Genomic DNA, 22,221 nt, shown 5'->3' with positions numbered 1-22,221 from the left:
AACTCTCCTCCCCATGGAGTGCAGACAAACTGGGAAACCAAGTCACCCCCGACCTGTCCCTTGGCTAAACTAAATCAATTGAGCTTCTTTGGTGTCTCGCTAGGCGGCAGGTTTCTCAGTAACACGGAGCCATGCTAGAGGATGGTGGTTCAAAGCCTGCATTCCTATCACAAAACCACAGCCCCAGAGACTGACTTACACCCCCACGAGACAGGCTGAAGGCTCACTGCGCTTTGGGCTCCAGGCCTTTAACCTTCACTAGCCCTCACATTCTCTGCAGATGTGTAAGTGGAACGAAAACTAGCCTGTTGTGTGTCAAATCCCCTCTACTGTTCCCAGCTGATGGCAATTCTCCTTTGGCTCAAGGGACGGGGCTTCGGTGGCATGAGCCAAATTCCATCCCCACCATCGCTGGCGCAGGGTGGAGCAGAGGCACGGGAGGGGATCAGCAGCCGGCGGGAAGTTAGAAAGGTTTATTTACAACAGGGATCATCACACAACACAGCAGAGCAACATCATGTAAGGGGATGGGGCGCACACAGGATCACAACACAAACACCTGCCGCCCACTGGGGCGCTGAGAGGAACCAGATACCACTCAGGGGCCAGCACTGCCAGATTAACCGTGGATGCCGCTACTGTCTTGTTCGTGGAGTGAACCGGAGAAGTGGGGGGACCAGATCCCATAGCAGACAGGGCTGCTGAGGCATGGGGCTTTTAGCTCTAACAGCTGAATGCCCAGTGCTGAGCTGGTCCAAGGCTCCTCCAGGCCCATCAACCAGGCAGGAGGCTTAGAGCAGCTGAGGGACCAATGGCCAAAGGTCTCCTGAAGCCCCATGTGCTGCCATGAAACCAGATGAGGGGGAGCACAGAGGACGCTCCCCCAGCCACTCAGACACGGGAGATTTCACGCACCAACGTTAAAAGCAGTTCAAGCCGCTGGAACAGCCAGAGACTGAACACTAGCTCGCTCGTTTCACTGTCTCCAGGCACGACCAGCTCAAGGAGCCGGAGGCTGGTGCCTCTCCCTGCTCACTCTCTCCCGGGTGCTCAGATCAGGGGATTGAGCGCAGGGCAGCCTGCTCGCCTAGGCAGGCAAACTGGCCGCAAGGCATCCTACCCTCTCGGCTGCTGTGGTGGGACGTGGTTAGCTAGGAGCAGCTGGTGCAGGGAGAGGGCTTGGCAAGATCAGACCGTGCCACAGAAGCAGGTAAGTGCCGTCCCTGTCTGGAGCTTGCTTGGCCTGTGTGTTAAGAAGCTGCCCCCTTTCCCCCACCGATTGCAGGCTTCCAGCTTCCCCACATCAGGCTGCTAAATCTGAGCTAAACAGGAGAGAGAAGGTGGAGTTGTGGGGGCTAGAAGAGGGTCCCATCAGCCTGTTGAGATCTCCATAGGACCCTCCACTCCGCAGTGGCCTTCCCCTTCCCAGAGGGGGTCAGAAATCCACAAGCCACAGTGGGGCAGGCGCCTCCTAGCTGCCACCAATGTGAAGGGAGTCACTCCCAGGAGGAAATGTCCCATGATCCTTTGCTCCTGGGCTACTTGGGTACAACTACAAAGCCACCTGCCTTCTGTCCAGCCTGTGGGGGTGGGGATTTCTGATGGGAACAAGCTATGGGGGAACTAAGATCCTGAGCCCCCACTCCCAAATATCCACCTTGCTAATCTTCTATTGTCCAGCCTGGAGTAGAGCCCTGTCCTGCCCAGAGACAGCAGGGCAAAGGGTCCCTGTGGGAGAGAGACGTCTTGGCTTGGTCCATGGGAGCACCAAGGGAGGGAGGGCTCCAAGGCCTGGTTGCTTGGCCCACCTCTCCAGGCCCCCCTGCAAGCAGTGTGGAGGGCTCCGAGCCTGGGCCGCGTGCCCGCCCTCCCCCTCTCAGACTCCACTGGCTACGTCCTGGTGTCCAGGTTGTTCATGTACTCCTGCAGGGCCTGCAGCCGGGCGTCGATCTCAGACAGGTCGGCCGACGGCTCATCATACAGGTTCTCTGTCAGAGGAGACGAGCATTCGTTGGCTGGGCCCTGCGATCACCGGGCCAGCCCCACACTCTAGTCCCCAGTCCCCTGGTGAGCCGGGACCATGAACGCCATAGCCTCAGGAGTGAGGAACTGCTCAACAGGGAACCTCTCTCCGGCCCTGTGAGCAATATCAGAGGGCTCAAGGCCAGGCAGAGGGAAGCTGGGTATGAGAGGGAACTTCTGAGGGAGGAAAGGTTTGGGGGAAGCCAGGGCACGTGTGCAGGGATCGAAGAAACCGTATCACAGAATATCAGGGTTGGAAGGGACCTCACGAGGTCATCTAAGTCCAACCCCCTGCTCAAAGCAGGACCAATCCCCAATTTTTGCCCCAGATCCCTAAATGGCCCCCTCAAGGATTGAACTCATAACCCTGGGTTTAGCAGGCCAATGCTCAAACCACTGAGCTATCCCTCCCCCATAGTCTGCAGAGAACCGTGGGCTGCTCCAGAAGGATTTGCCTCTGCTGAAATGCAGCCACCTCTGGGGTGGAGTGTGGCAGCTGTTTATATCGGGGCTGGGAGTGAAAGTAGCTTGTCCAGTTGAAGCTCCAAGGCACATGGAATTTGGCAGCACTCTAGGGCTAGGAGTCCTGCTCATGGGAAAAGGGCCAGAGGCCTCCGTAACTGTGGTGGGGACAAACTGAGTGAAACAAGGCATCCAGATGACAGGAAGTCTAAGCAGCAGGGCAACTGCTCGTGCCATGACGGGGCCCTGGGGTCAGCCCAGACTGCGAGGGGAGAGCACCCCCTGCTGAGCCCACACTCTGCAGCCCAGCCCAGCTCACCTTTATCCACTCGCTTGCTCGCAGTGGGGGTGCTGGCCAGGCGTTTCCTGCGGCCGGCATCCGTTCGAGGAGCCTGCAGGGAGAGGAGAAAGCTGCAGGGTCGTCTCCCAGCTGATCCCCCACTCCCACTCCCACCCCGTCCCCGCCAGCGCCCCACTTCATCCAGGAATTACCAGGGCTGTCCGAGACAAAACCAAGCTGACTGGGGCAGAGTCCCGTTCCCTGCTGACACATTTATTCCCAGGGTGCAGGGAAAACGGGACACCTGGGATCTGGACCGCAGCCAGTCAGCGGCAGAGGTGGGAACAGCCTCCAGGTGTCCTGGCTCCCAGCCCCCCTGCTCAAACCACGAGACCCCACTCCCCTCCCAGTGCCAGGGATAGAACCCAGGAGTCCTGGTCCCCTGATCTAATCATGAGACCCCGCTCCCCTCCTATAGCTGAGGCTAGACCCCAGGAGACCAGGCACCCAACCCCCACTTTAACCATTCAGCCCCTCCCTCATCACAGCCCCTCCCCCTCCCAGATTCGCCCGATGCTCTCTGACCTACTCCAGGTCATTTAGCACTGAAGGCAGAGGGACTGCCTTGTAGCAGCTGGGTGGGGAGGGAGACCCCAGCACCCCCTGACTGGCGGTGACTTGGAGCCCTGAGCTGGCTTCCTGCAGGAGGGAAAGGGAACCCGTTGTCTCCACGTCGCCCCCCTCTGGCTGGAGCATGCATGGAGCTGTGAGGAATCATGTCCTCAGCCAGAAGCTCTCAGCATGGGCTCCAGCATGGGCTTTGCCCCCACAGAGAACAGGCCACACCAGCCCCGGGGGCCCCCACCTTTGTCTCATGCACACAGGGATCTGGAGCAAGATGCCTGCTGCCCGGAGGGCCTGTGGGCTGCGGCACAGCCAGGGCGGCACAATGGGGCCCGTGTCCCACCAGGCCCTGGCTTACCTCCCACCCAGGCTAGTTGAGAGGCGCCCTGACAGGGGACAAAGAAACACTTACCCCGGTGGGGCCGTTCCAGGAGGAGGAACTCAATGGCTTCCTGCCTCTGGGTGCCCGCCGCCTGCCCCTGCCGGAGAGAGAAGGAAGAAGGCCGCGGTGATGGGGCAGCGCTCCACCAGTTAGCAGCCTGCAGCACCAGGCAGCAGCTGGCTCGGATCCCTGCTCCCGTGGCTAGCAGGGGTGTGCTGTGATGGAGAGGCCAGGTACTTGTCCCTGGGGGGAGTCGTGCCACTCAGACACCTCCCTATGCGGCACCAGGGCCCCACCGTGGCAGCTCCAGGGTAAGCCAGCTCCCGTACCCCCAGGCATCAATCTCTAGTCTCTGGCATCTCAGGAGTCCCCACAGCCACCAGCTCCCACCCGCCGGGAGGGCCTGGCCCAGCTTCCAAGAGAGGCCTCCAACTGTGGGTGCCCACCCCTGGCGCCCCTGAGCGTGGCGTGCTGAAGTGCTGAGTGGCCTGCGTGCTAGACGGAGGCAATGGGAGCTGCTGCTGCTCAACCCTCCAATAATCAGGCCCCAAAACAGAGATCACGTCTCAAAAGTTGGGTCAAAATGACTTGCCAAAGCAAGTAAGTGGCAGAGCTAGGATAGAACCCAGGGGTCCTGGCTTCCAGCCCCCCTGCTCTAACCACGAGATCCCACTCCCCTCCCAGAGCCAGGGAGAGAACCCAGCCCCCCTGCTCTCCCTGTCCCAGTAGCAGATTGTGATTTCGTTACCTTAGGGGTACCGGCTCGGAGTAATCATCCGCTTCGCTGCCCGAGCTTGCTGAAGAGCGCTGGCTGCGGAAGCTCTCCACTGTGAGAGTGAGAGACAGTAAAGGGGAACTCAGTCCTGGCAGGGGGATCTCCAGAGCCCAGCGTCCCTGCCCCCCAAACCCTCCCACACACATGCACTGCTACAACGCACCTCACTGGGGAAGTTCACGTCTAGCATGGGCTTTCCCAATACCTGCTCCAGCCTTTATCAGCTGGTCCCCGGAGAAGGGACACCCCAGGGGCTGGGAGATGTGGCCATGGGGCTCCCAGGCAGTGGCAAGCCCAGTGCAGTATCCCACCCCGGAGACATTCCTGGTCCCAGGACGTACCCGACGAGCTGCGACCGCGACTCCTGCCCAGGCTGTCTCTGCTGAAGGCTGCCAGGCCCCGGGAGTGGGAGCGGCCCCAGCTGCCGGGCGGTGCATCACCCGCGCCCCGCCGGATCCGTCGCTGGCTGCGCCCAAGGGAAGAGGGTTATGTGCAGAAGCCGGCATCTCGCGACCTGAAGCTTCCTTGCCAAAACGGGCTGCCTGCCCCTGAAATGCAGCCACCTCTGGGGTGCGGCAGGCATGCAGCTCGTGGCAGGAAGGGAAGGGGACCGCAGGGAAACAGAGGACTGGGACCCCGAAGCTGCCACCACGGCCCTTGCTAAACCAGCCAAAATCCTTAAATGGGCCCTGGGGCTCCAAGATCTCGGTGGGTTTCAGATGTCACATGGCGTTCCTGCCATTGGAGCCGTGTCAATGCCTCCTGATTAACCCTTGTGGCTCCCACACCCTGCCCTCCCTGAGGACGGCGGAAGGGCTCAGATTCGGGGGGGCAACGCCCATCAGAGCACTGGCAAGAGTCCACTTCCCAGGCAGCACAGGGGCCACTGAACGCGGCAGCTAGAGGTGGAAACCCGTGGCCCCGAACACCCCCCACCTCCACCCAGAAGATCAGGGTGTCCCTGGGGGGCGGGGACTTACTTTTTCAGTTCAGCCTCCTTCTGCTTCCGCTCTTTGGCCTTCACAAAGGCCGTGGGGTCGAAGCGTGGCGGCCGGGTGCCTGGGAAAGGGGAGACCGGCAGCGGGGTCAAGGGCGGGGGCTGCTGCTGCCACACCTGGGATCTGAGACGGGGAGGGAGGGGCTGCTGCCGCCTTGCCTGGGATCCAAGATGGGGGTGGGGTAGGGGTGCCAAGGGCAGGGGGTGTTGCTGCCACCCTTGAGATCTGATCACCCCGCAGTGCAGGGTGAGTAAACGAGAGCCCTGGGATGGTCTCCCTTCCCAGAATGGGCACAACACGGGCAACAGCAGCCCTGCCCAACACAGTCCCCTCCCCACCTTGATGGGGCAAGACGGGTGTTTGGTCCCCCTGGTCTATTCAGCTCTCGGCTGAGGCTGCTGACTGGGGCTGCCTGAGGTGGACCCCATGCCGGTTGGCTAGGAACTGGGCTGAGGCCCCAGGCCCCCAAATCTCATGTCACACTGGGGACCAAGGCCCAGCACGCTGGTCATCACAGTGAGAAGTGGCTCGGAACCAGCCACCTGGAGGAGAAAGGCTGGGTAGACCCTTCCCCACCCCTCCAAACTGTTCAGCATTCAGCTGCAAGAACTGGGGCGGGAGGGGGATTGCTACCTCCCCCGCATCACTGCATGTGACCAAGGTTCTCACCTTGCTTGGAGACATCTCTGTCGGAGCGTGGGAAGGACAACCTAGGGTCCCCAGGCCCTGTGATCTGGGCAGGGGACCCGCCCAATGGCTCCTCTCCTACCCCCTCACCTGTGGGTGATGGTGACTGGCGAGGGAGTCGGGTCTGGCTCCCGCCACGCCCTTCTCTGGACGTGGAGCGTGGCCGGTTCACTGGCCAGGCCCCGCCACACTCCCGGGAGTTGGAGCGCTCCCTGGAGGTGGAGCGTCGCTCCTCTCGGGCCATGGCTGCAGCGCTGCTCCGGCCCGGGGCAGCGTGACTGAAGCCACGGGAGGACGCCGATCGGTTCTGAGGGGATGGGCCGGTGGGGGTTAAGCGCCTGGAAAAACAGGAGGGAGCAGTCAAAGTCCTAGATGTGAAGGACAGACGGGCCTGTTCGGGTCATCCAATCTGGCCTCCTGCCTCACACTGGCCACAGAATCCCCCTAGGTATCCCTGCATCCAGCCCAGATCTGACAGTCGCCACAGCAGAGATATCCAATGTCAGTGAAAGTCTCCAAGCCCTGGAGCACTCCCTATCCCCATCACTGGGTCAGTGGTTCCAATGGTCAATTCCCCTCCCCGTTAAACACTGGCGCCTTATTCCAAGCCTGAATCTGCCTAGCTTCAGCGCCAGCCACTGATCTTGTTCTGCCTTTGTCTGCTGGACTGAAGAGCCTCCCCTCTCAGAAATCCCCCCCGTGCCACAGGTTCACTGCTCTGTGCCGGCAGCTCTCGCCAGCCCTGACAAACTCACTGCACAGACCAGATGATCTGTGTCTAAATGGTGCCATGGGAGGTATCACGCACAAACGGTAACACGCTGGTCCTGAAAACCAGGGCGTAGTGGGGGCACGAAGGGTTATCAAAGTGCATTAGATTTCCGAAAATGCGTTCGGCAAGCAACACATAAACCTAATCTGCCCTAGACAAAGGAACGTGTATTTGCTTGTCTGACCAGCCTGGTGGCCAGGCAAAGGCAACACACGGTCATTTACATATAAGGTAAACAAAGCTAACGAGCAGGAAGAAGACAGCCTGACACCTAGGCTCCAGCAGAGAAAGGGGTCTGGGCTTACTCGCGAACAGCACGTTTCCAAGGTTTACTGGGCTCTAACACGTGCGGGAGGGAACTCAGGAAGCCAGGCTGAAGGAAGACGGGTGAGAAAACGTCTTTGAACAAACATGTTGAAACATCTTTGAACAAGTCTCTCATGACTTAAGTTAGACTGAAGCCTTAGAATTGTATTCTTCTGTTTGGTTGTAACCATTTGTGTCTTTATGCCTTAGACTTGGTATCCCTTAAACTGGTGTCCTTTTCTTAATACACCTGTTTTATTTTTCCCATAACCCAGCTCAGAGCTTGGATTGAAACAGAGGATTTGTTAACCCCACTAAGGTAACAAGCGGCTGTGGACGGGCTCTTTAAAGGAGCAGCGAGCTTGGTACGGTTCTGTGAGCATGACAGTAAGGAGGAAGGGGGCACTGCAGAGAGACATCTCTGGGGGACTTGGGAATGGGGATCACTGGCAGGGCCCGGGTGAGTTTGCCGGCGGGGCAGACATGCCAGCGTGCCCGGGAGCTAATACAGTTTAGCAGCAGCAAAGCTCCCACTTGCTGAGGCCGAGAGGGGTAACACAGTAACTTACAGCTCTGGGAACCCCAGAGGCTTGTCACACCTGCCCAAGGAGGTGCTGACAAACTGGGATTGCGTCACCTCTGAACCATCTCGGGGATAAACTAAACAGATCCAGCACACAGCTCTCATGTTCACAGGCAGGTTTTCCAGCCCTCGGCTCGTCCTCATGGCTCCTTCTGAATCCTGTTTAATCCTTTCGGATGTGTGGACACCAGAACGCGACCCACGCTCCAGTGATGGGCTCGCTAATGCTGGATACAGACATGGCCCTGCCACCCCACTCCTCCTCAATATCGCCCCCCCTTAGACCACCAAGGGTCATGCTCCCCGCTTAGCCCCAGCATCGCCCTGGGAGCTCCTGGTTAGCTGGTTCCCACCATGGCCCCTTGATGCTTTTCAGAGTGACTGCTTTCCAGGACACAATCCCCCAGCTCACAAACATGATCTACATTCTGTGTCCCTAGGTGCCATCAAAAAGATGCAGCCACCAGGGCTGGCTCTGCCCTGCAGAAGCCCCACTGACCCAACAAGACAGCCATGACTAAGGACTGATGTCCCCCATCCTCCTTACCCTGTCCCCTAGCAGGAGATCTCATGCGTCAGAACATATTACAATCCCTGCAGAGTACGGGAAGGAATCTTCCAGCATCACACAACTGGCCAGACGCATTATGGGGGTTTGATCCTTCCTCTGTAGCATCAGCGATCCGCTAATACCAGGGGACCAGTATTTAAAGCCAGTGGGCAAAACCTGGGCTCGAGTATCAACAGAGGGGCCAGGATCCTTAGACAGGTGAATGAAAAGCATCTCCTTCAACCCCGCCTAGGGTCCTGATCCAGCCTAGAGCAGCTGGCGTCACTCACCCTTTCTTGTATAAGGCCAGCTCATTGGTCAGACTCTTCACTCGGACCCGGAGGCTCCTCTCCGATGCTTTCACCTCCGCCAGCTGCAAGGAAGGGGAAGAAATCTCATTTCTTCAGCTGCTGGACATGCTCTGGAACGGGCCCACGAAATCGACCCAAAAGACAGTCTTGCAGCGCAGACAGACAATGGAATCTGGGCAGGGCTACATGACTGCCAGCAACATTCCCCTTCACTTCCTGCCCTGAACTGGGGTGCCACGGTGTTGTGTTAAACAGCTGCCATGGTCCACCCCAGAGGTGGCTGCATTTCAGTGGTGGGCAAGTGAGCCCTGTATAGAGAGTCAAGGGCTTTGGAATCGTCGGGTATACGGTGCTATGTAAGATCTCAGGGTAATAATTATTACTAGGGCTGTCAAACAATTTTAAAAAAATTAATCAAAGTTTTAATCCCACTGTTAAACAATAATAGAATACCATTTATTTAAATATTTGTGGATGTTTTCTACATTTTCAAATATATTGATGTCAGTTACAGCACAGAATACAAATACTTGATACTATTTTTTATTACAAATGTTTGAACTGTAAAAAAGATAACCGAGGCATGGAGAGTGGTAGCAACTTGCCTAAGGTCACACAATGAGTCAGTGGCAGAGTCAGGTTTAGAACCCAGGAGCCCTAGCTCCCAGCCCCCCTGCTCCAACCCCACTTCCCTCCCAGAGCTGGAGCTAGGACCCAGGAGTCCTAATTCCCAGCCCCCTGCTCTGACGACTAGACCCCACTCCCCTCCCATGCTGCTTCCACTAAGGGTCGTCTCTCCTTCAGATCTTCGCCTTTAGGAAGCTCTAGCTCCACAGCTGAGGAATTTGGAGTCCTGACTTCTCGTCTATGGGGGCGATGTCACACCAGCATTGGGGGAAGGGCTGGAGGAAGAGAAAAGGGGCTGTCGCACCAGGAGGCGTGTGGGGAGGCCGTCACACCAGTGCCAGGTTGGGTGCGGGGCCCTACCTGGGCAATGCTGTTACACCATCACCTAAATGGGGACGGAGGGGGGGGTTGCCCAGGTGCCAGGGCCCAGCCGAGGGGTTCACTACCCCACCTCGTCAGCCAGCTGCCGGTTCTCCTGCAGGCGCTTGCTGGCCGCTCGCTGGTGCTTGGTTCGCTCCTTCAGCAGCTCCTCCTCCAGGCTCTGGACAATCTTCTTCAGGATCTTCACCTCCTTCCCGGCGCTGCTCTTGCTGGAGAGCTTCAGATCCTCCTGCAGCCCGAGCAGGGCCGACTCCACCTCCTGCTTCTCCTCCAGCACCCGGCCCAGCCTGAGGAGGCAGAGACACGCACAGGCAGGGCTCAGGGGGCGCAGCGGGCAGAGAAGGAGGCAGGGGATCAGCACTGCCAGTAGGAGGCGCTGTGACACATGACGCTTACTGTACATAGCGAATCCCCTCATGGCAGCAGACCTCAGAGCACTGGACAAACATTAATTCACACTTAGGTCCCGTTTTACAGAGGGGAAACTGAGTCACGGAGAGACGTGGTTTACTCCAGGTCACCCAGTGAGTCAGTGGCAGAGCCCAGAACAGAACCCAGGAGTCCTGGCTCCCAGGCCCTCTGTAGTAATACCCAGACCTCTCTCCTCCCTTAGTGTCAGTCTGAAGCACGGAGCTGGTATTCTCATTTGCATAGTGGATCGGCTGGGACAGCTGACTGTGCCCCAAGTCATCCACAGGGGCAGCTGCTCGAGACAGCCTGGGGGGAGGAACGCCGAGGCTCCCGTCACCCTGTCCCTCCCCTCACTCACTCATCCCGCAGCCGGCGGATCTCCGCATCCCGGAAATCCCTGCCTGGTTTGGCCTTCAGCACAGCCAGCTCCTCCTTCAGCTCCCGTCACCCTGTCCCTCCCCTCACTCACTCATCCCGCAGCCGGCGGATCTCCGCATCCCGGAAATCCCTGCCTGGTTTGGCCTTCAGCACAGCCAGCTCCTCCTTCAGCTCCCTGATGACCTTCTGCAGCGCTACAGGGTCTGGCTTGCCCACATAGGGCAACGGGAGGGGGTAGTGGATCCTGTGGAAAAGCAAGAGGCAGGGGCAGCTGGGATCAGCACGTGCCCTGAGGTTGCTACAGTCACATGGCTACACATCCCCCTCTATCACCCCTCCCCTCCAGTTAGATTAATAGCTAGAATTAATTAGACTAGAAGATCACAGTGGTCCCTTCTGCTATTAATCTGACCCCCTAGTTAACCCAGCCAGAGACCTGCCCTGAACTAATTCCACTTTGAGCTAGAGCAGATCTCTCTGACAAATATCCAACTGTGATTGAAAATTGCCAGGGATGGAGACTCCACCATGACCAAGCTGTTCCAATGGCTAATTACGGTTAACAGTTTGAGCCTGATTTCCAGCCTGAATTTGTCTAGCTTCAGCTTCCAGCCATTGGATCCTGTAAGACCTCTGTCTGCTACCTTGAAGAGTCCTGAACAAATATTTGTTCCCCAGGTAGGTACCGATAAGACTGGGATCAAGTCGCCATTAACCTTCTCTTTGTTAAGCTAAACAGATGGAGCTCCTGGAGTCTCTCACTATAAGGCAGGGTTTCTAAGCCTTCAGTCATTCTTGTGGCTCTTCTCTGACCTCTCTCGATTTATCAACATCCTTCTCGAGTTGCGGACACCAGAGAGGGACATGGGATCCCAGCAGCGATCGCATCAGAGCTAAATCCAGAGGGAAAATACCCTCTCTGCTCCTACGTGAGATCCCCCTGGTGATGCAGCCCAGGACTGCGGCAGCCGTTTTGGCCAAGGTGTTGCACTGAGAGAGGCCTTCACCTGATGATCCACCACTAAGCCCAAGCTGCTGCTGTCTTCCTAGTCCACCCACCGCTCCGAGCTGCCCTTACCTGTCAAACTCGACGGAGTAGATGAGGATGAGATAGCGCTTGGAGCTCAGCAGCGAGGACTTGGAAGCAGAGGGCGCGTGCCTCGGGCCCACCCCAATCTTCCGGCTCCTCAGCGCCTCCAGGTCAGTGTAGGTGAGGAGGTCCAAGGTGACCGACTCGCTGCTCTGCGGGGGAGAGGGGGCAGGAGACGCGCTGACTCAGAGGGACGCACCAGCCCAGTCCTTCGTGCTGCACTCACAGTGAGGGAGGTGGTGGTGGGGATAGAGTGTGGCTGGCCATGGGGCTGCCCCGAAAGAGGACAGCTCCCACCATGCCACTCTGCACTAGAGCGAGTGACAGCAGTCCAGCGGGATGGGGTGGGCATGCGAGGCAGCTGGCTGTTACAGCCAGCTCCATTTTTCCACAGAACAGGAGGGACCCTTGGGCTCCTAGTGAGCTGTCCAGTGAGACCCATGGCAGCCCAGATCCCCTTCTCCCATTGCCTTTGGGCCAGGTGCATGTGCCCCAGGGGAATGTTAGCCATGAGCTCTGCAGGCCTCACCTGGCTCAGGGCAGACTCCAGCATGCTGCAGAAGATCCCAAACTGCTTGAAGTTCCCCGTCTTGTGAGTTAAATCTTCAATGACTGGGAGCAAATGAAACAGGGAGAGACCGTTGTCAGGCAAGGTCAGGCTCAGCTCCCCCCAGGAGTCTGGGACTCCCAGCCCTCTGAGCGTATCACTGGACTGCACTTCTTCTGGGAACTGGAAGGAAACCCAAGAGTCCTAGACACTCCCCTGCTCTATCCACTAGACCCCACTCCCTCTCAGAGCTGGGGATAGAACCCAGGAGTCCTGGACTCCCAGCCCCCTGCTCTAACCACGACACCCCTCCCGCGGCTGGGGATAGAATCCAGGAGTCATAGAATCATAGAATATCAGGGTTGGAAGGGACCTCAGGAGGTCATCTAGTCCAACCCCCTGCTCAAAGCAGGACCAATCCCCAATTTTTGCCCCAGATCCCTAAATGTCCCCTGGCCCTTGTTGCTCCCTCCCCCAGCTGATACAGCCCTCACAGGGGGTGACCCATGTAATGGGCTTGGCAGGACACTCACAGGCAGCATCAAACTCTCCTCTCCACTGATCAGTGGTGAGCCGGTCCTCCACTTCCACCTCCAGGACGCTCCCGTTCACAGTCATCCTCACAACGTGCTCCGTGCCACGGAAGACGTAGTCAGCCTGAAGCCCCTGCAGCTTGGCCATGGTGAGCCCTCAGTGCTCTGGCCCTGCGTTCCCAGGCAACCCTGCGGCCAGAGAGGGAGTTCACAGGAATTGAGATTGACACTCAGGAGCCCGGGACTAGGATGGCAGAGGGCTGTGGGGTGGGAATGAGAAGCATGAGGAGAGTGGGGGGCGAAGCCCAAGGCTGCGGGTCAGCATTGTGGGGCATGGCAATGAAGGGAGCCCAGGGCTGGGATGCTAGGGGGAATGTGGGTCAGGATTGAAGGGCATGGAAGAGCTGTGTGTGGAGGGAGCCCAGGGTTTGGGCACAGGTGGCTGCAGATTGGGCCTGAGGGGCACTGGCAGAGCTCCGGGGGGGGGAGGAGGGGGGAGCCCAAGGCTGGGACAGCAGCAATTGAGTCAGGGAACAGGGTCGGGACTGAGGGGCAGCAGCCCGTACAGCACCACGCTGCAAGTTACACTATCCCGTGGGAACGGATCAGATGTCAGGCCTAGCTGGGCCTGTGTGTCTGTCCCCTTCCTCTGTTAGTTCAGGACTTGCTCCAGCCACCCATGGCAGAGTACCCCATGCTGGGGAATTCCATCCCTCAGATCCAGAGCGCTTTCCGCAAAGACTCGGCCTGTTCAGATAACACACACGAGCCCCGGACTGTCCTGTCACTGGGCGTGTACAGCCTACTCCACTAACAAGGTGACCGTGATCCTTGGAAGTGTAAGCAGGGGAATAGCAAGGTGTAGAGTCTCTAGGTGATGTCTTTGGCTTTAGTGAAACCAAAAGGATGCTCACAAATTGGAGAGGGTTCAGAAGAGAGCTGCTGGACTGTTTCCAGATCTGGGGAACCTGCCTCATAGCAAAAGATTAAGGGCTTCTCTATGCAGGGACACTCACCGAAATAGCTCTTCTGGTGTAGTTATTTGAATATAAGTCTCCCCATCAACACTTTTGTTTCCAAAATACAAAATGCCTTATTCCAATATATCTTAATCCACTCTTATTCCAGAATACGAGTGTCCACATGGGGATTTACACCAAAGTCACTACTCCAGAATCAGTATTTCAGTAAGTGCAGACAAGCCCGAAGGAAGCTCAATCTGTTTAATCCAAGATTAAGCGGTGACTTGACCCTGGTGGTCGGCACCTCCAAGGGGAGGAGATCACTGAGAGTAGGCAGCTCTTTATACCAGTTGACAAAGGCAGCCCGAGATCCAGTGGCTGAAGCTGGACAAATTCAGGCTAGAAATAAGGCACAATCTTTTAACAAGGAAGTTAACTACTCACTGGGACAACACACCCAGAGACAAGAGAGATTCTCCATCACTTGGGGTCCTTTAATCAAGCGTGGGTATCTTCTTGAAAGATCTGCCGTAGCGCACACCAAAATGGTGGACTTGATACAGAGATTACTGGGGGTGTGATGCTCCCGCTGGGGCTCGGCAGGAAGTCACACTGGATGAACAGAATGGTCCTTTCTGGCCACAAAATCTACAATTCTGTTCACCAGCAGGAAGCACAGGCCAAGCCCATGAGCCGGCGCAGCGGCAACGTAGATTAGAACCACTGCGCACATGCGCCGGGGAGCGGAGTTCCCCGGCAGCGAGGGCTGTAGCCCAGGCAGGCTCAGGTGTTTTTCAAACTGCGTTGTCTGACTGTACTACAGGTCCCACCGCTGGTCCTGGGAAGTGACAGCAAAGGCAATGTTTGTCCAACCTGCTCTTACAAAGCTCTAATGATGGAGATTCCACAATCTCCCCAGGCAATTTATTCCAGTGCTTCACCACCCTGCAACACAGCCTGGTACAACTGCACTGACCCAATGCTCTAGGACAGAGGTTCTCAAACTGTGGTCTGCAAGCTCCATTCAGGTGGTTCATGGATAGTTCCCTCTCAGGTGCATGCCTGGGTGACCGCAGACAAGAGAATGAAGGGTGGGGGAGAGAGGGAGAGACTTCTCTCCTTCCCAGCCCCAGCTCAAGCTCAGGGGCTGCTGTGGTGGGGGAAGAGGGCGAGACCCCTCTCCTTCCCAGCCCCAGCTTGGGGGCTGCTGTGGTGGGGGAGAGAGGGCACAGCCATCGCATTAGAAAGGTAAGACTACTGAGATTAAAATACGAGTTGGGTGCTTTTATTTGTAGAACCACTTTTATCCAAAGCGCTTTACAATAATTAGCTAACGGTACAAACAACATTTGGGAAGACCCTTAAGTGCTCCACTGAGACCCGCAGCAATTTTCAAGTGGTCTGCGAAAAAAAAAGTTTGAGAACCACTGCTCTAGGGCCGAGCGAGTGGTTGGGTGCTTGCCGGGGCTGCTGTCCAGCTGGGAAAGCAGCAGTCCTGACAGGGCTATGCCAGAGGTTCCCAACTCTTTCCATACCAGAGTCCACCCTCCCAGTACAGCAAGGGCCAGAGCTCCCCACCCCCTGCCGCCTCTGCTCCCAGGAGAACAACCCTTGGAGGAAGCTGGCTGCAGCTTCTCCCAGCTGAGAACAGGCTGGCTGCATCCGAGCTGTAGCCGTGATGGCTCCACTCACTCTCAAAGCCAGGTACAGAGGCGGCAAGCAGGGCTGCTGCTGCCCCACCACTAGGTGTAGAGGGAGGCAAATGCCACCGCGGAAAGGGCAGAGCTGCTGCTCCGGGGCTGCCTCCTGGCTCCCACCAGCCCAGAGGGGATCCCCACCTGTCACACAGCTCCATCCTGACCCACACGGCTCATTTCTTAGTGGACGTGACTAGGAAGGTGCATGGAAGGCCAGAGTATAAACAGGGGCTTAACAAGCAGCGTGCTGGGGTCAGGATGTCTGTCATAGCTACGATACGCAGGAGCACGCTGGTGCTACGGCCCATGGAAGAGATGAACCGGGAACGTTATACCTGGACAGAGCAGGCTGTACGGGGACCGGCTCCCCAAAAGTGACCGTGCTCATCCCGAAGCCGGTGACGCCGTGTACCGCTCTGAACGCAGGTGTTATTAGAGTTAGTAAAAACGTCGCAAAAAGAAAAGGAGGACTTGTGGCACCTTAGAGACTAACCAATTTATTTGAGCATAAGCTTTCGTGAGCTACAGCTCACTTCATCGGATGCATACTGTAGAAAATACAGAAGATGTTCTTATACATACAAACCATGAAAAAATGGGTGTTTACCACTACAAAAGGTTTTCTCTCCCCCCACCCCTATTACCAGTAGGAGAGTGGGATGGGGGAAGAGAAAACCTTTTGTAGTGGTAAACACCCATTTTTTCATGCTTTGTGTGTATAAAAAGATCTTCTACACTTTCCACAGTATGCATCCGATGAAGTGAGCTGTAGCTCACAAAAGCTTATGCTCAAATAAATTGGTTAGTCTCTAAGGTGCCCCAAGTACTCCTATTCTTTTTGCGAATACAGACTAACACGGCCGCTCCTCTGAAACCAGTAAAAATGCCGTAGTAGGTGTAACTTTGGTGCGCCCTCTACCCACCCCCTTCATTTGCGTCTGATAAGCTCAGCATAGCTTCGCAGCAGGCCAAATAAAGGCACCTGAGTCGGACCCAGTTCTTGGGGAACCCCAACAATGGCAAATGTGGGGGCAGGTGGTCAACCCCCCCAAAAAACCCCACCCCTAACCCCTGGCTGCCCCAAACCCTGGTACCGTGGGGTGCGGAGAGGTGCTGGGTGAAGAACAGGGACTCGGGGGGGGGGGCGGGATACCGGGCAGGGGATCCCCATGGCAGGGAGGTGCACGGTGGGGGAGCAGCAATGGGGGACCCCATGGGAAGGGGTTTAGGGAAAGGGAAGCTAGGGGACAGGAAATAGCAATGCCCTCCCCCCCCCCCCCGGGCATGGAGGGAAACTCGGGGGGAGGGGGGGATCCGGAGGTCACAAACCAGGAGGGAGGTCACGTGCCAGGGAGTCCCCATGGGGGGGAGGGAGTTCCGGGGGGGGGGGGACGCTATGGGGGAGGGGGCACCAGGGGATCACGTGCCAGGGGATCCCCACGGGGGGAGGGGGTTCCGGGGGCTCCCCCACGGGGGGAGGGGATGCAGGGGGATCTCGCGCCAGGGGATCCCCACGGGGGGAGGGGATGCAGGGGGATCACGTGCCAGGGGATCCCCACGGGGGGAGGGGGTTCCGGGGGCTCCCCCACGGGGGGAGGGGATGCAGGGGGATCTCGTGCCAGGGGATCCCCACGGGGGGAGGGGGTTCCGGGGGGCTCCCCCACGGGGGGAGGGGATGCAGGGGGATCTCGTGCCAGGGGGTCCCCACGGGGGGGAGGGGTGCTGAGGGGGCACTATAGGGGAGGGGGCTCGGGGGATCACGTGCCTGGGGGAGTCTCCACGGAGGGGGCCGATACAGGCCCGGGTCACTCACCGCCTCGGCCGCCGGCTCAGCCCAACCGCCGCCTCCCCTGACAGGACCCTGCCCCGCAGCGCCCCGCTCCGCTCCCATTGGCTGCCGACCAACCGCCGCCGGCGGGCCATTGGCTCGAAGCCTCTGTCTGTCACATGCAAGGCCCGCCTCCTCCGCCAAGCCTGCGCGGCCACTGGTTTTCAGCGGCCGTCCATCAACCGCAGAACCCTCCCACCCCTCGCCGACTAACACTCAGAGTTTCCATTGGGTCCCCACTGGCTGCCAATCCCCCTCACAGTCCCGCCCACTCAGAACCCGCCTCTTTCATCCAGCCCAGCCCGATCATTGGCTGTTCTTCGCCGTCAGTCCCAATGTACTTCTCGGGAGCCGGGAGCCGCAGGGCGAGGGCCTCTAGTGGCTGCTCGGCGCATTGCACCCGGCCTGGCCCCTGGAGCTCCAGGCGGGAGCTTTGGAGCGCGGGGTTGTGAGTTCGAGCTCACCGAGGGGCCGCTCCTCTAAATCCCTGTCCTGGCTGTCTGGGCTGGGAACCAAAGCGGGATCAGAGCATCAGCCTCGGCGGAGCGACTGGGGACAGGATAAGAGATAGTGTAGATGACACTGAAGTGGGAGGAGTGGTAGATACGCCGGAGGGCACCACCAGGCTGCTCCCCAGCTAGCAAACCCCTGGGAGAAGGGGTTTCCCACTGGGAATTCTCATGGCCAGGGCAGCCCTGTCACCCCATCACAGGCCCATTGTATGCTCAGAGATCTGAGTTCTCTTTAGTAACAAGCCTCTCACCTTCCTGGCTACCGAAGACAACTTCAAAGTGTATAACGGCTCCAGTGACCTCTGCCTGAGTCTGCAGCCAGCCTGAAACAGGAGCTCCAGCTCTTTTGTGTGAGTTGTTAACAACTGAGGCTTAAAAAGGTCACAGTTCTCAACTATTTTGCTGCTGATTAAACCTGCACACTATGCACATCAGCGAGTGACTGGGCAAAACTGAAGCTTATAGATGGAGCTTGGGTTGTGGGGGCAGAGCACCACTTTCCTCCCCCACCATCCCATTCCCTGCATCTCTGTCACACGCAAGGATGTCCTGGCTTTGCGGTGGCCAGCACAGTATCTAGGCAATTTGCTAGGGAAATATCTCAGGTTTTAGGGTGATTCCCTTGGGAGATGCTGCTTTGGATTTGGCCCCATTGTGATCTGATCTAGCATCCTTGCAGGGACCCCTGTCACCCCTCAACCCCCCCACCCCCCTCAGAAAATTAGAACAGCCATACTGAGTCAGATCAAAGGTCCATCTAGCCCAGTGTCCTGTCTTCCGACAATGGCCAATGCCAGGTGCCCCAGAGGGAAGAAACAGAACAGGTCATCATCAAGTGATCCATCCCCCATTCCCAGCTTTGGGCAAACAGAGGCTAGGGGCACCATCCCTGCCCATACTGGCTGATAGCCATTGATGAAGCTATCCTCCATGAACTTATCTAGTTCCTTTTTGAACCCTGTTATAATGTTGGCCTTCACAACATCCTTTGGCAAAGAGTTCCACAGGTTGACTATGCATTGACTTCCTTTTGTTTGTTTTAAATCTGCCTATTTATTTCACTGAGTGACCCCTAGTTCTTGTGTTACAAGAAGGAGTAAATAACACTTCCTTATTTACTTTCTCCACACCAGTCATGATTTTATAGACCTCTATCTCATCTCCCCTTAGTTGTCTCTTTTCCAAGCTGAAAAGTTCCAGTCTTATTAATCTCTCCTCATGCGGAAGCTGTTCCATCCCTCTAATCATTTTTGTTGCCCTTTTCTGAACCTTTCCCAATTCCAATATATCTTTTTTGAGATGGGGTGACCACATCTGCATGCAGTATTCAAGATGTGGGCGTACCATGGATTTATACAGAGGCAATATGATATTTTCTGTCTTATTATCTCTCCCTTTAGTGGTTCCCAACATTCTGTTGGCTTTTTTGACGGCCGCTGCATGCTGAGTGGATGTTTTCAGGGAACTATCCACAATGACCCCAAGATCTCTTTCTTGAGTGGCGACAGCTAATTTAGACCCCATCATTTTGTATGAATAGTTGGGATTATGTTTTCCAGTGTGCATTACTTTGCATTTATCACCACTGAATTTCATCTGCCATTTTGTTGCCCAGTCACCCGGCTTTGTGAGCTCCCTTTTTTGTAACTCTTCAAAGTCTGCTTTGGACTTAACTGTCTAGAGCAGTTTTGTATCATCCGCAAATTTTGCCACCTCACTGTTTACCCCTTTTCCCAGATCATCTATGACTATGTTGAATAGGGCTGGTCCCAGTACAGACCCCTGGAGGACACCACTAGTTACCTCTCTCCATTCTGAAAACTGGCCATTTATTCTTACCCCTTGTTCCCTATCTTTTAACCAGTTACTGATCCGTGAGAGGATCTTCCCTCTTATTCCATGACTGCCTACTTTGTTTAAGAGCCTTTGGTGAGAGACCTTGCCTGAGAACTCACCCGTCCTTACATCTCTCTTGCTATTGGGGCAGCCGAGCCCCCCAGCGCCCGTTAATCTTTACCTCCAATGCATGCAGCCACCCCTAATCTGGCTCTCTGTGGCAGGACACATTCAGCTCCTCTGCTGGGGCATGTTTTCTACATCACAATATGGGGTGCACAGGCTCCAGGGACCATGCTCCCTAGCAGAGCTCCCCACTCTACCTTCCCCCTCCTCCTTGGTCTCCCCGCCCTCAGCAGCCATCCTCTCAGCATCTGCCCAGCCCCAGAGCAGCCCTGCTCCTCCGACCCCCTTGGAAAACAGTAGCCAGTTTGGGGCAGCGGGGTCACACCAGGGCAGAGGGGGCAGGGCCGGGACATGTAGGGATGGGAGAGGCAAAGCCAGGGCTCCTGTTGGGGTCTTCTGGGCATATCGGGCTTCATAGCCAAGCAGCTGGGGGGCCCCCTCATTGTAGCTGGTAGAGGAGACTGAAGAGGGTCCCGCTGAGGGAGAGGAAAGTGGGCCCACAGCAGGCCAGGGCACTGAGTGTGTGGACGCTGGGATGCTGCTTCTGGCCCAAGTCCCTTCACTTGCTTGCGGGGGAAAGTTAGTGAGTCAGGCTGGTTTCTAGCAGGACGGGGGTCAAGATCCCCCCAGATCTCCAGGGAGTGCGAGAGGGAGTGGGGCCATGGAAACAGAAATCCCTTCCCACCAAGGAGGTCCCCAGCAGTGCAGGGCTGAGAAAGCTTCGCAGGGGGCCGTGCACATGCATCTCCCTCCCAGCCGCCGCCCAGAATAAAAGCGGGGAGACAAGGGGCTCACCCTCGATTGCTAGCCGGAAAGGAGATCTCTCCCAGAGCCACGCAGAGGAAAAGCCGATCAAACACACAACCGGCTGCTAGAGCAACAGTGCTGTTTATTAAACAGAAGGGAAAGGGGATAAGGGAGTGTTTCATTTTTTAATGAAAAATAACTCTCATAAACAAACCCTCAAATCTCATAACACCGAGAGAACAATCCCTCCCCCCCCGCAACATGTTGTAATAACAAAATCAGTTAAAACATGACGTAGCTGCGTATTTTAGAATTCAGTTCTTTTTCTGACATGATTTTAAAGTAAACCTCACATTTAAAAGTCCTCGTGATTCCTGTGATGCGTAAAACAAAACGAATAACACTTGGTCGGGAAAAGAAGTTTCAAACAAAACAAATCTACCAAAGACAAAAGCCTTGCACCCATCTACCCCGACGGATGCTGCCTCGTCTGCAAATGCTGAAAATTAAATCTCCGCATGAGTTAGCAGGCCAAGGGCAAAACTACGAAACTTCCAGTTCGTTGGCACTGGTTCTCTTCCGCCCGAAGTCAGGGAAACGAAAACCAGGCTGCTGTGGGGATTTAAAGAAACCAGGGCGACTTTCTGCGTGGCTGAGTCAAATCCACCCTGGACTTGAAACGCAAACTCGGAAACAAATGGTAGAAAATAGACTTCAGTTCCAAGCCCCTTCTGGTGGCTCCCTGGTGAAAGGTCCCAGGGTGGAGGTGGTTTCTTCCCCTGCCGTTCACCGTCTCACTATGAAGCCAGCCGAGTTGCGCCCGCCTTTGCAGTAGAGGGACTGCTTCTCTTGATTGTGCGGGCAGTATTTCAGCGTGTGGGCCCCATCGCCCGTGGCACCACACACCGGGCACACGTAGTTGCGCAGGATGGGACACAGCACGATGCCATCGGCTTGCTTCAGCAAGTGGGAGGAGTAGACCCTCTTGGACTCCCCGTTGTGTCTGCAGAAGTTGCATAGGAGTCTGCCGGGCGTCTGAGGGGTGGCCGCCCTGTTCTGCCCACTTTGTGGACAGCTGCTGCCATTGCTCCTGTTCCAGCCCGATGACTTCAGGCTCGAGGCATCCCCCGGAGGCATTTGAAGGGGGGTCCCTGGCAGGCAGAGATCTGCAGTCTCACAGGTTAGGAGGCTCCTGGACCCCCTTCTGTGCTCCTCAATGATTTCGCCAAGAACCTTTGACAGGTTCAGGTAGTCCCGCCACATGTTGAAGTCATGCGCGATCGTGACAGGTGGAGAAGGTGTCCCGGAAAGCCAGTCGGGAAGCATGGTGCTCATCAGAGAAGCCCCCTACTCTGCAAAAAGCTCCTCGACCCCTGCTCCTTTAATAGGCGTGGCCTGCAGTAGGCAGCATTGCCAGCAGGCTGCACTGTGCCCATCCAGTGCAAGGAGGTGGAGTCTCCAATTTAAAGGGCCGGAAATCAAAACAGAAAAGCATCCCACACCGGAGATTAATGAGCTAAATATCAAGGTTCAGCTATAGCAAATCTACTGGGCATCAGACGCACCCCTCTTCTAGAAAACTGAATTCCATTTTCCCTCCCTTCTGCTCCAGAAGCTCACGTCCCACCCAGGGGCAGTCCGTTATTTTTTGCCAAGGTCCAAATTTCTTGGTCCAGGTATAGTCAAGATCCAGACTCCAGAGAAAATAATAAAAATAAACCAACAATAATAACTACCTGAAAGGGGGTTCCAAAGAGGATGGCTCTAGACTGTTCTCAATGGTAGCAGATGACA

The 22,221-nt window shown here is 56.6% G+C and overlaps 2 protein-coding genes across 3 annotated transcripts; both read right to left on the bottom strand.

The window, feature by feature from the left end:
• Positions 1-458: 458 nt before the first annotated feature.
• On the bottom strand, positions 459-17,260 carry CCDC61 (coiled-coil domain containing 61). Of its 2 annotated transcripts, none has more exons than XM_084612303.1 (14): positions 17,192-17,260; positions 12,720-12,908; positions 12,169-12,251; positions 11,628-11,791; positions 10,641-10,793; positions 9,831-10,047; positions 8,732-8,814; positions 6,321-6,568; positions 5,526-5,604; positions 4,887-5,011; positions 4,519-4,597; positions 3,801-3,867; positions 2,804-2,876; positions 459-1,988 (listed from the first exon to the last, which is right to left on the bottom strand). In XM_084612303.1, the coding sequence occupies exons 2-14, from the start codon at positions 12,865-12,867 to the stop codon at positions 1,891-1,893; spliced, it is 1,617 nt and encodes a 538-aa protein (XP_084468429.1). In that variant the 5' UTR covers positions 12,868-12,908; positions 17,192-17,260; the 3' UTR covers positions 459-1,890. The 2 variants fall into 2 exon arrangements, with proteins under 2 accessions (XP_084468429.1, XP_084468430.1); XM_084612304.1 differs by having other exon boundaries at positions 17,144-17,233.
• Positions 17,261-20,755: 3,495 nt separating this feature from the next.
• NANOS2 (nanos C2HC-type zinc finger 2) lies at positions 20,756-21,832 on the bottom strand. The gene has a single exon (XM_084612802.1). It carries the CDS (start codon positions 21,760-21,762, stop codon positions 21,214-21,216), a length of 549 nt encoding a protein of 182 aa, XP_084468928.1. The 5' UTR covers positions 21,763-21,832; the 3' UTR covers positions 20,756-21,213.
• Positions 21,833-22,221: the final 389 nt, after the last annotated feature.

This window comes from Lepidochelys olivacea (genome assembly GCF_965140295.1).
Source record: "Lepidochelys olivacea isolate rLepOli2 genome assembly, chromosome: 23".
Lineage (NCBI taxonomy): Eukaryota > Metazoa > Chordata > Testudines > Cheloniidae > Lepidochelys > Lepidochelys olivacea.
This window is presented reverse-complemented; position numbering and strand designations above follow the sequence as displayed.

Excerpts from the sequence above, each read along its gene's own strand:
- CCDC61 (XM_084612303.1), bottom strand. The coding sequence starts at position 12,867 with ATGGCCAAGCTGCAGGGGCTTCAGGCTGACTACGTCTTCCGTGGCACG. Across the intron at positions 12,252-12,719 it reads AGGAGAGTTTGATGCTGCCT|TCATTGAAGATTTAACTCAC; the intron begins GTGAGTGTCCTG and ends ATTTGCTCCCAG. Across the intron at positions 10,048-10,640 it reads ATCCGCCGGCTGCGGGATGA|GCTGGGCCGGGTGCTGGAGG; the intron begins GTGAGTGAGGGG and ends CTGCCTCCTCAG.
- NANOS2 (XM_084612802.1), bottom strand. The coding sequence starts at position 21,762 with ATGAGCACCATGCTTCCCGACTGGCTTTCCGGGACACCTTCTCCACCT.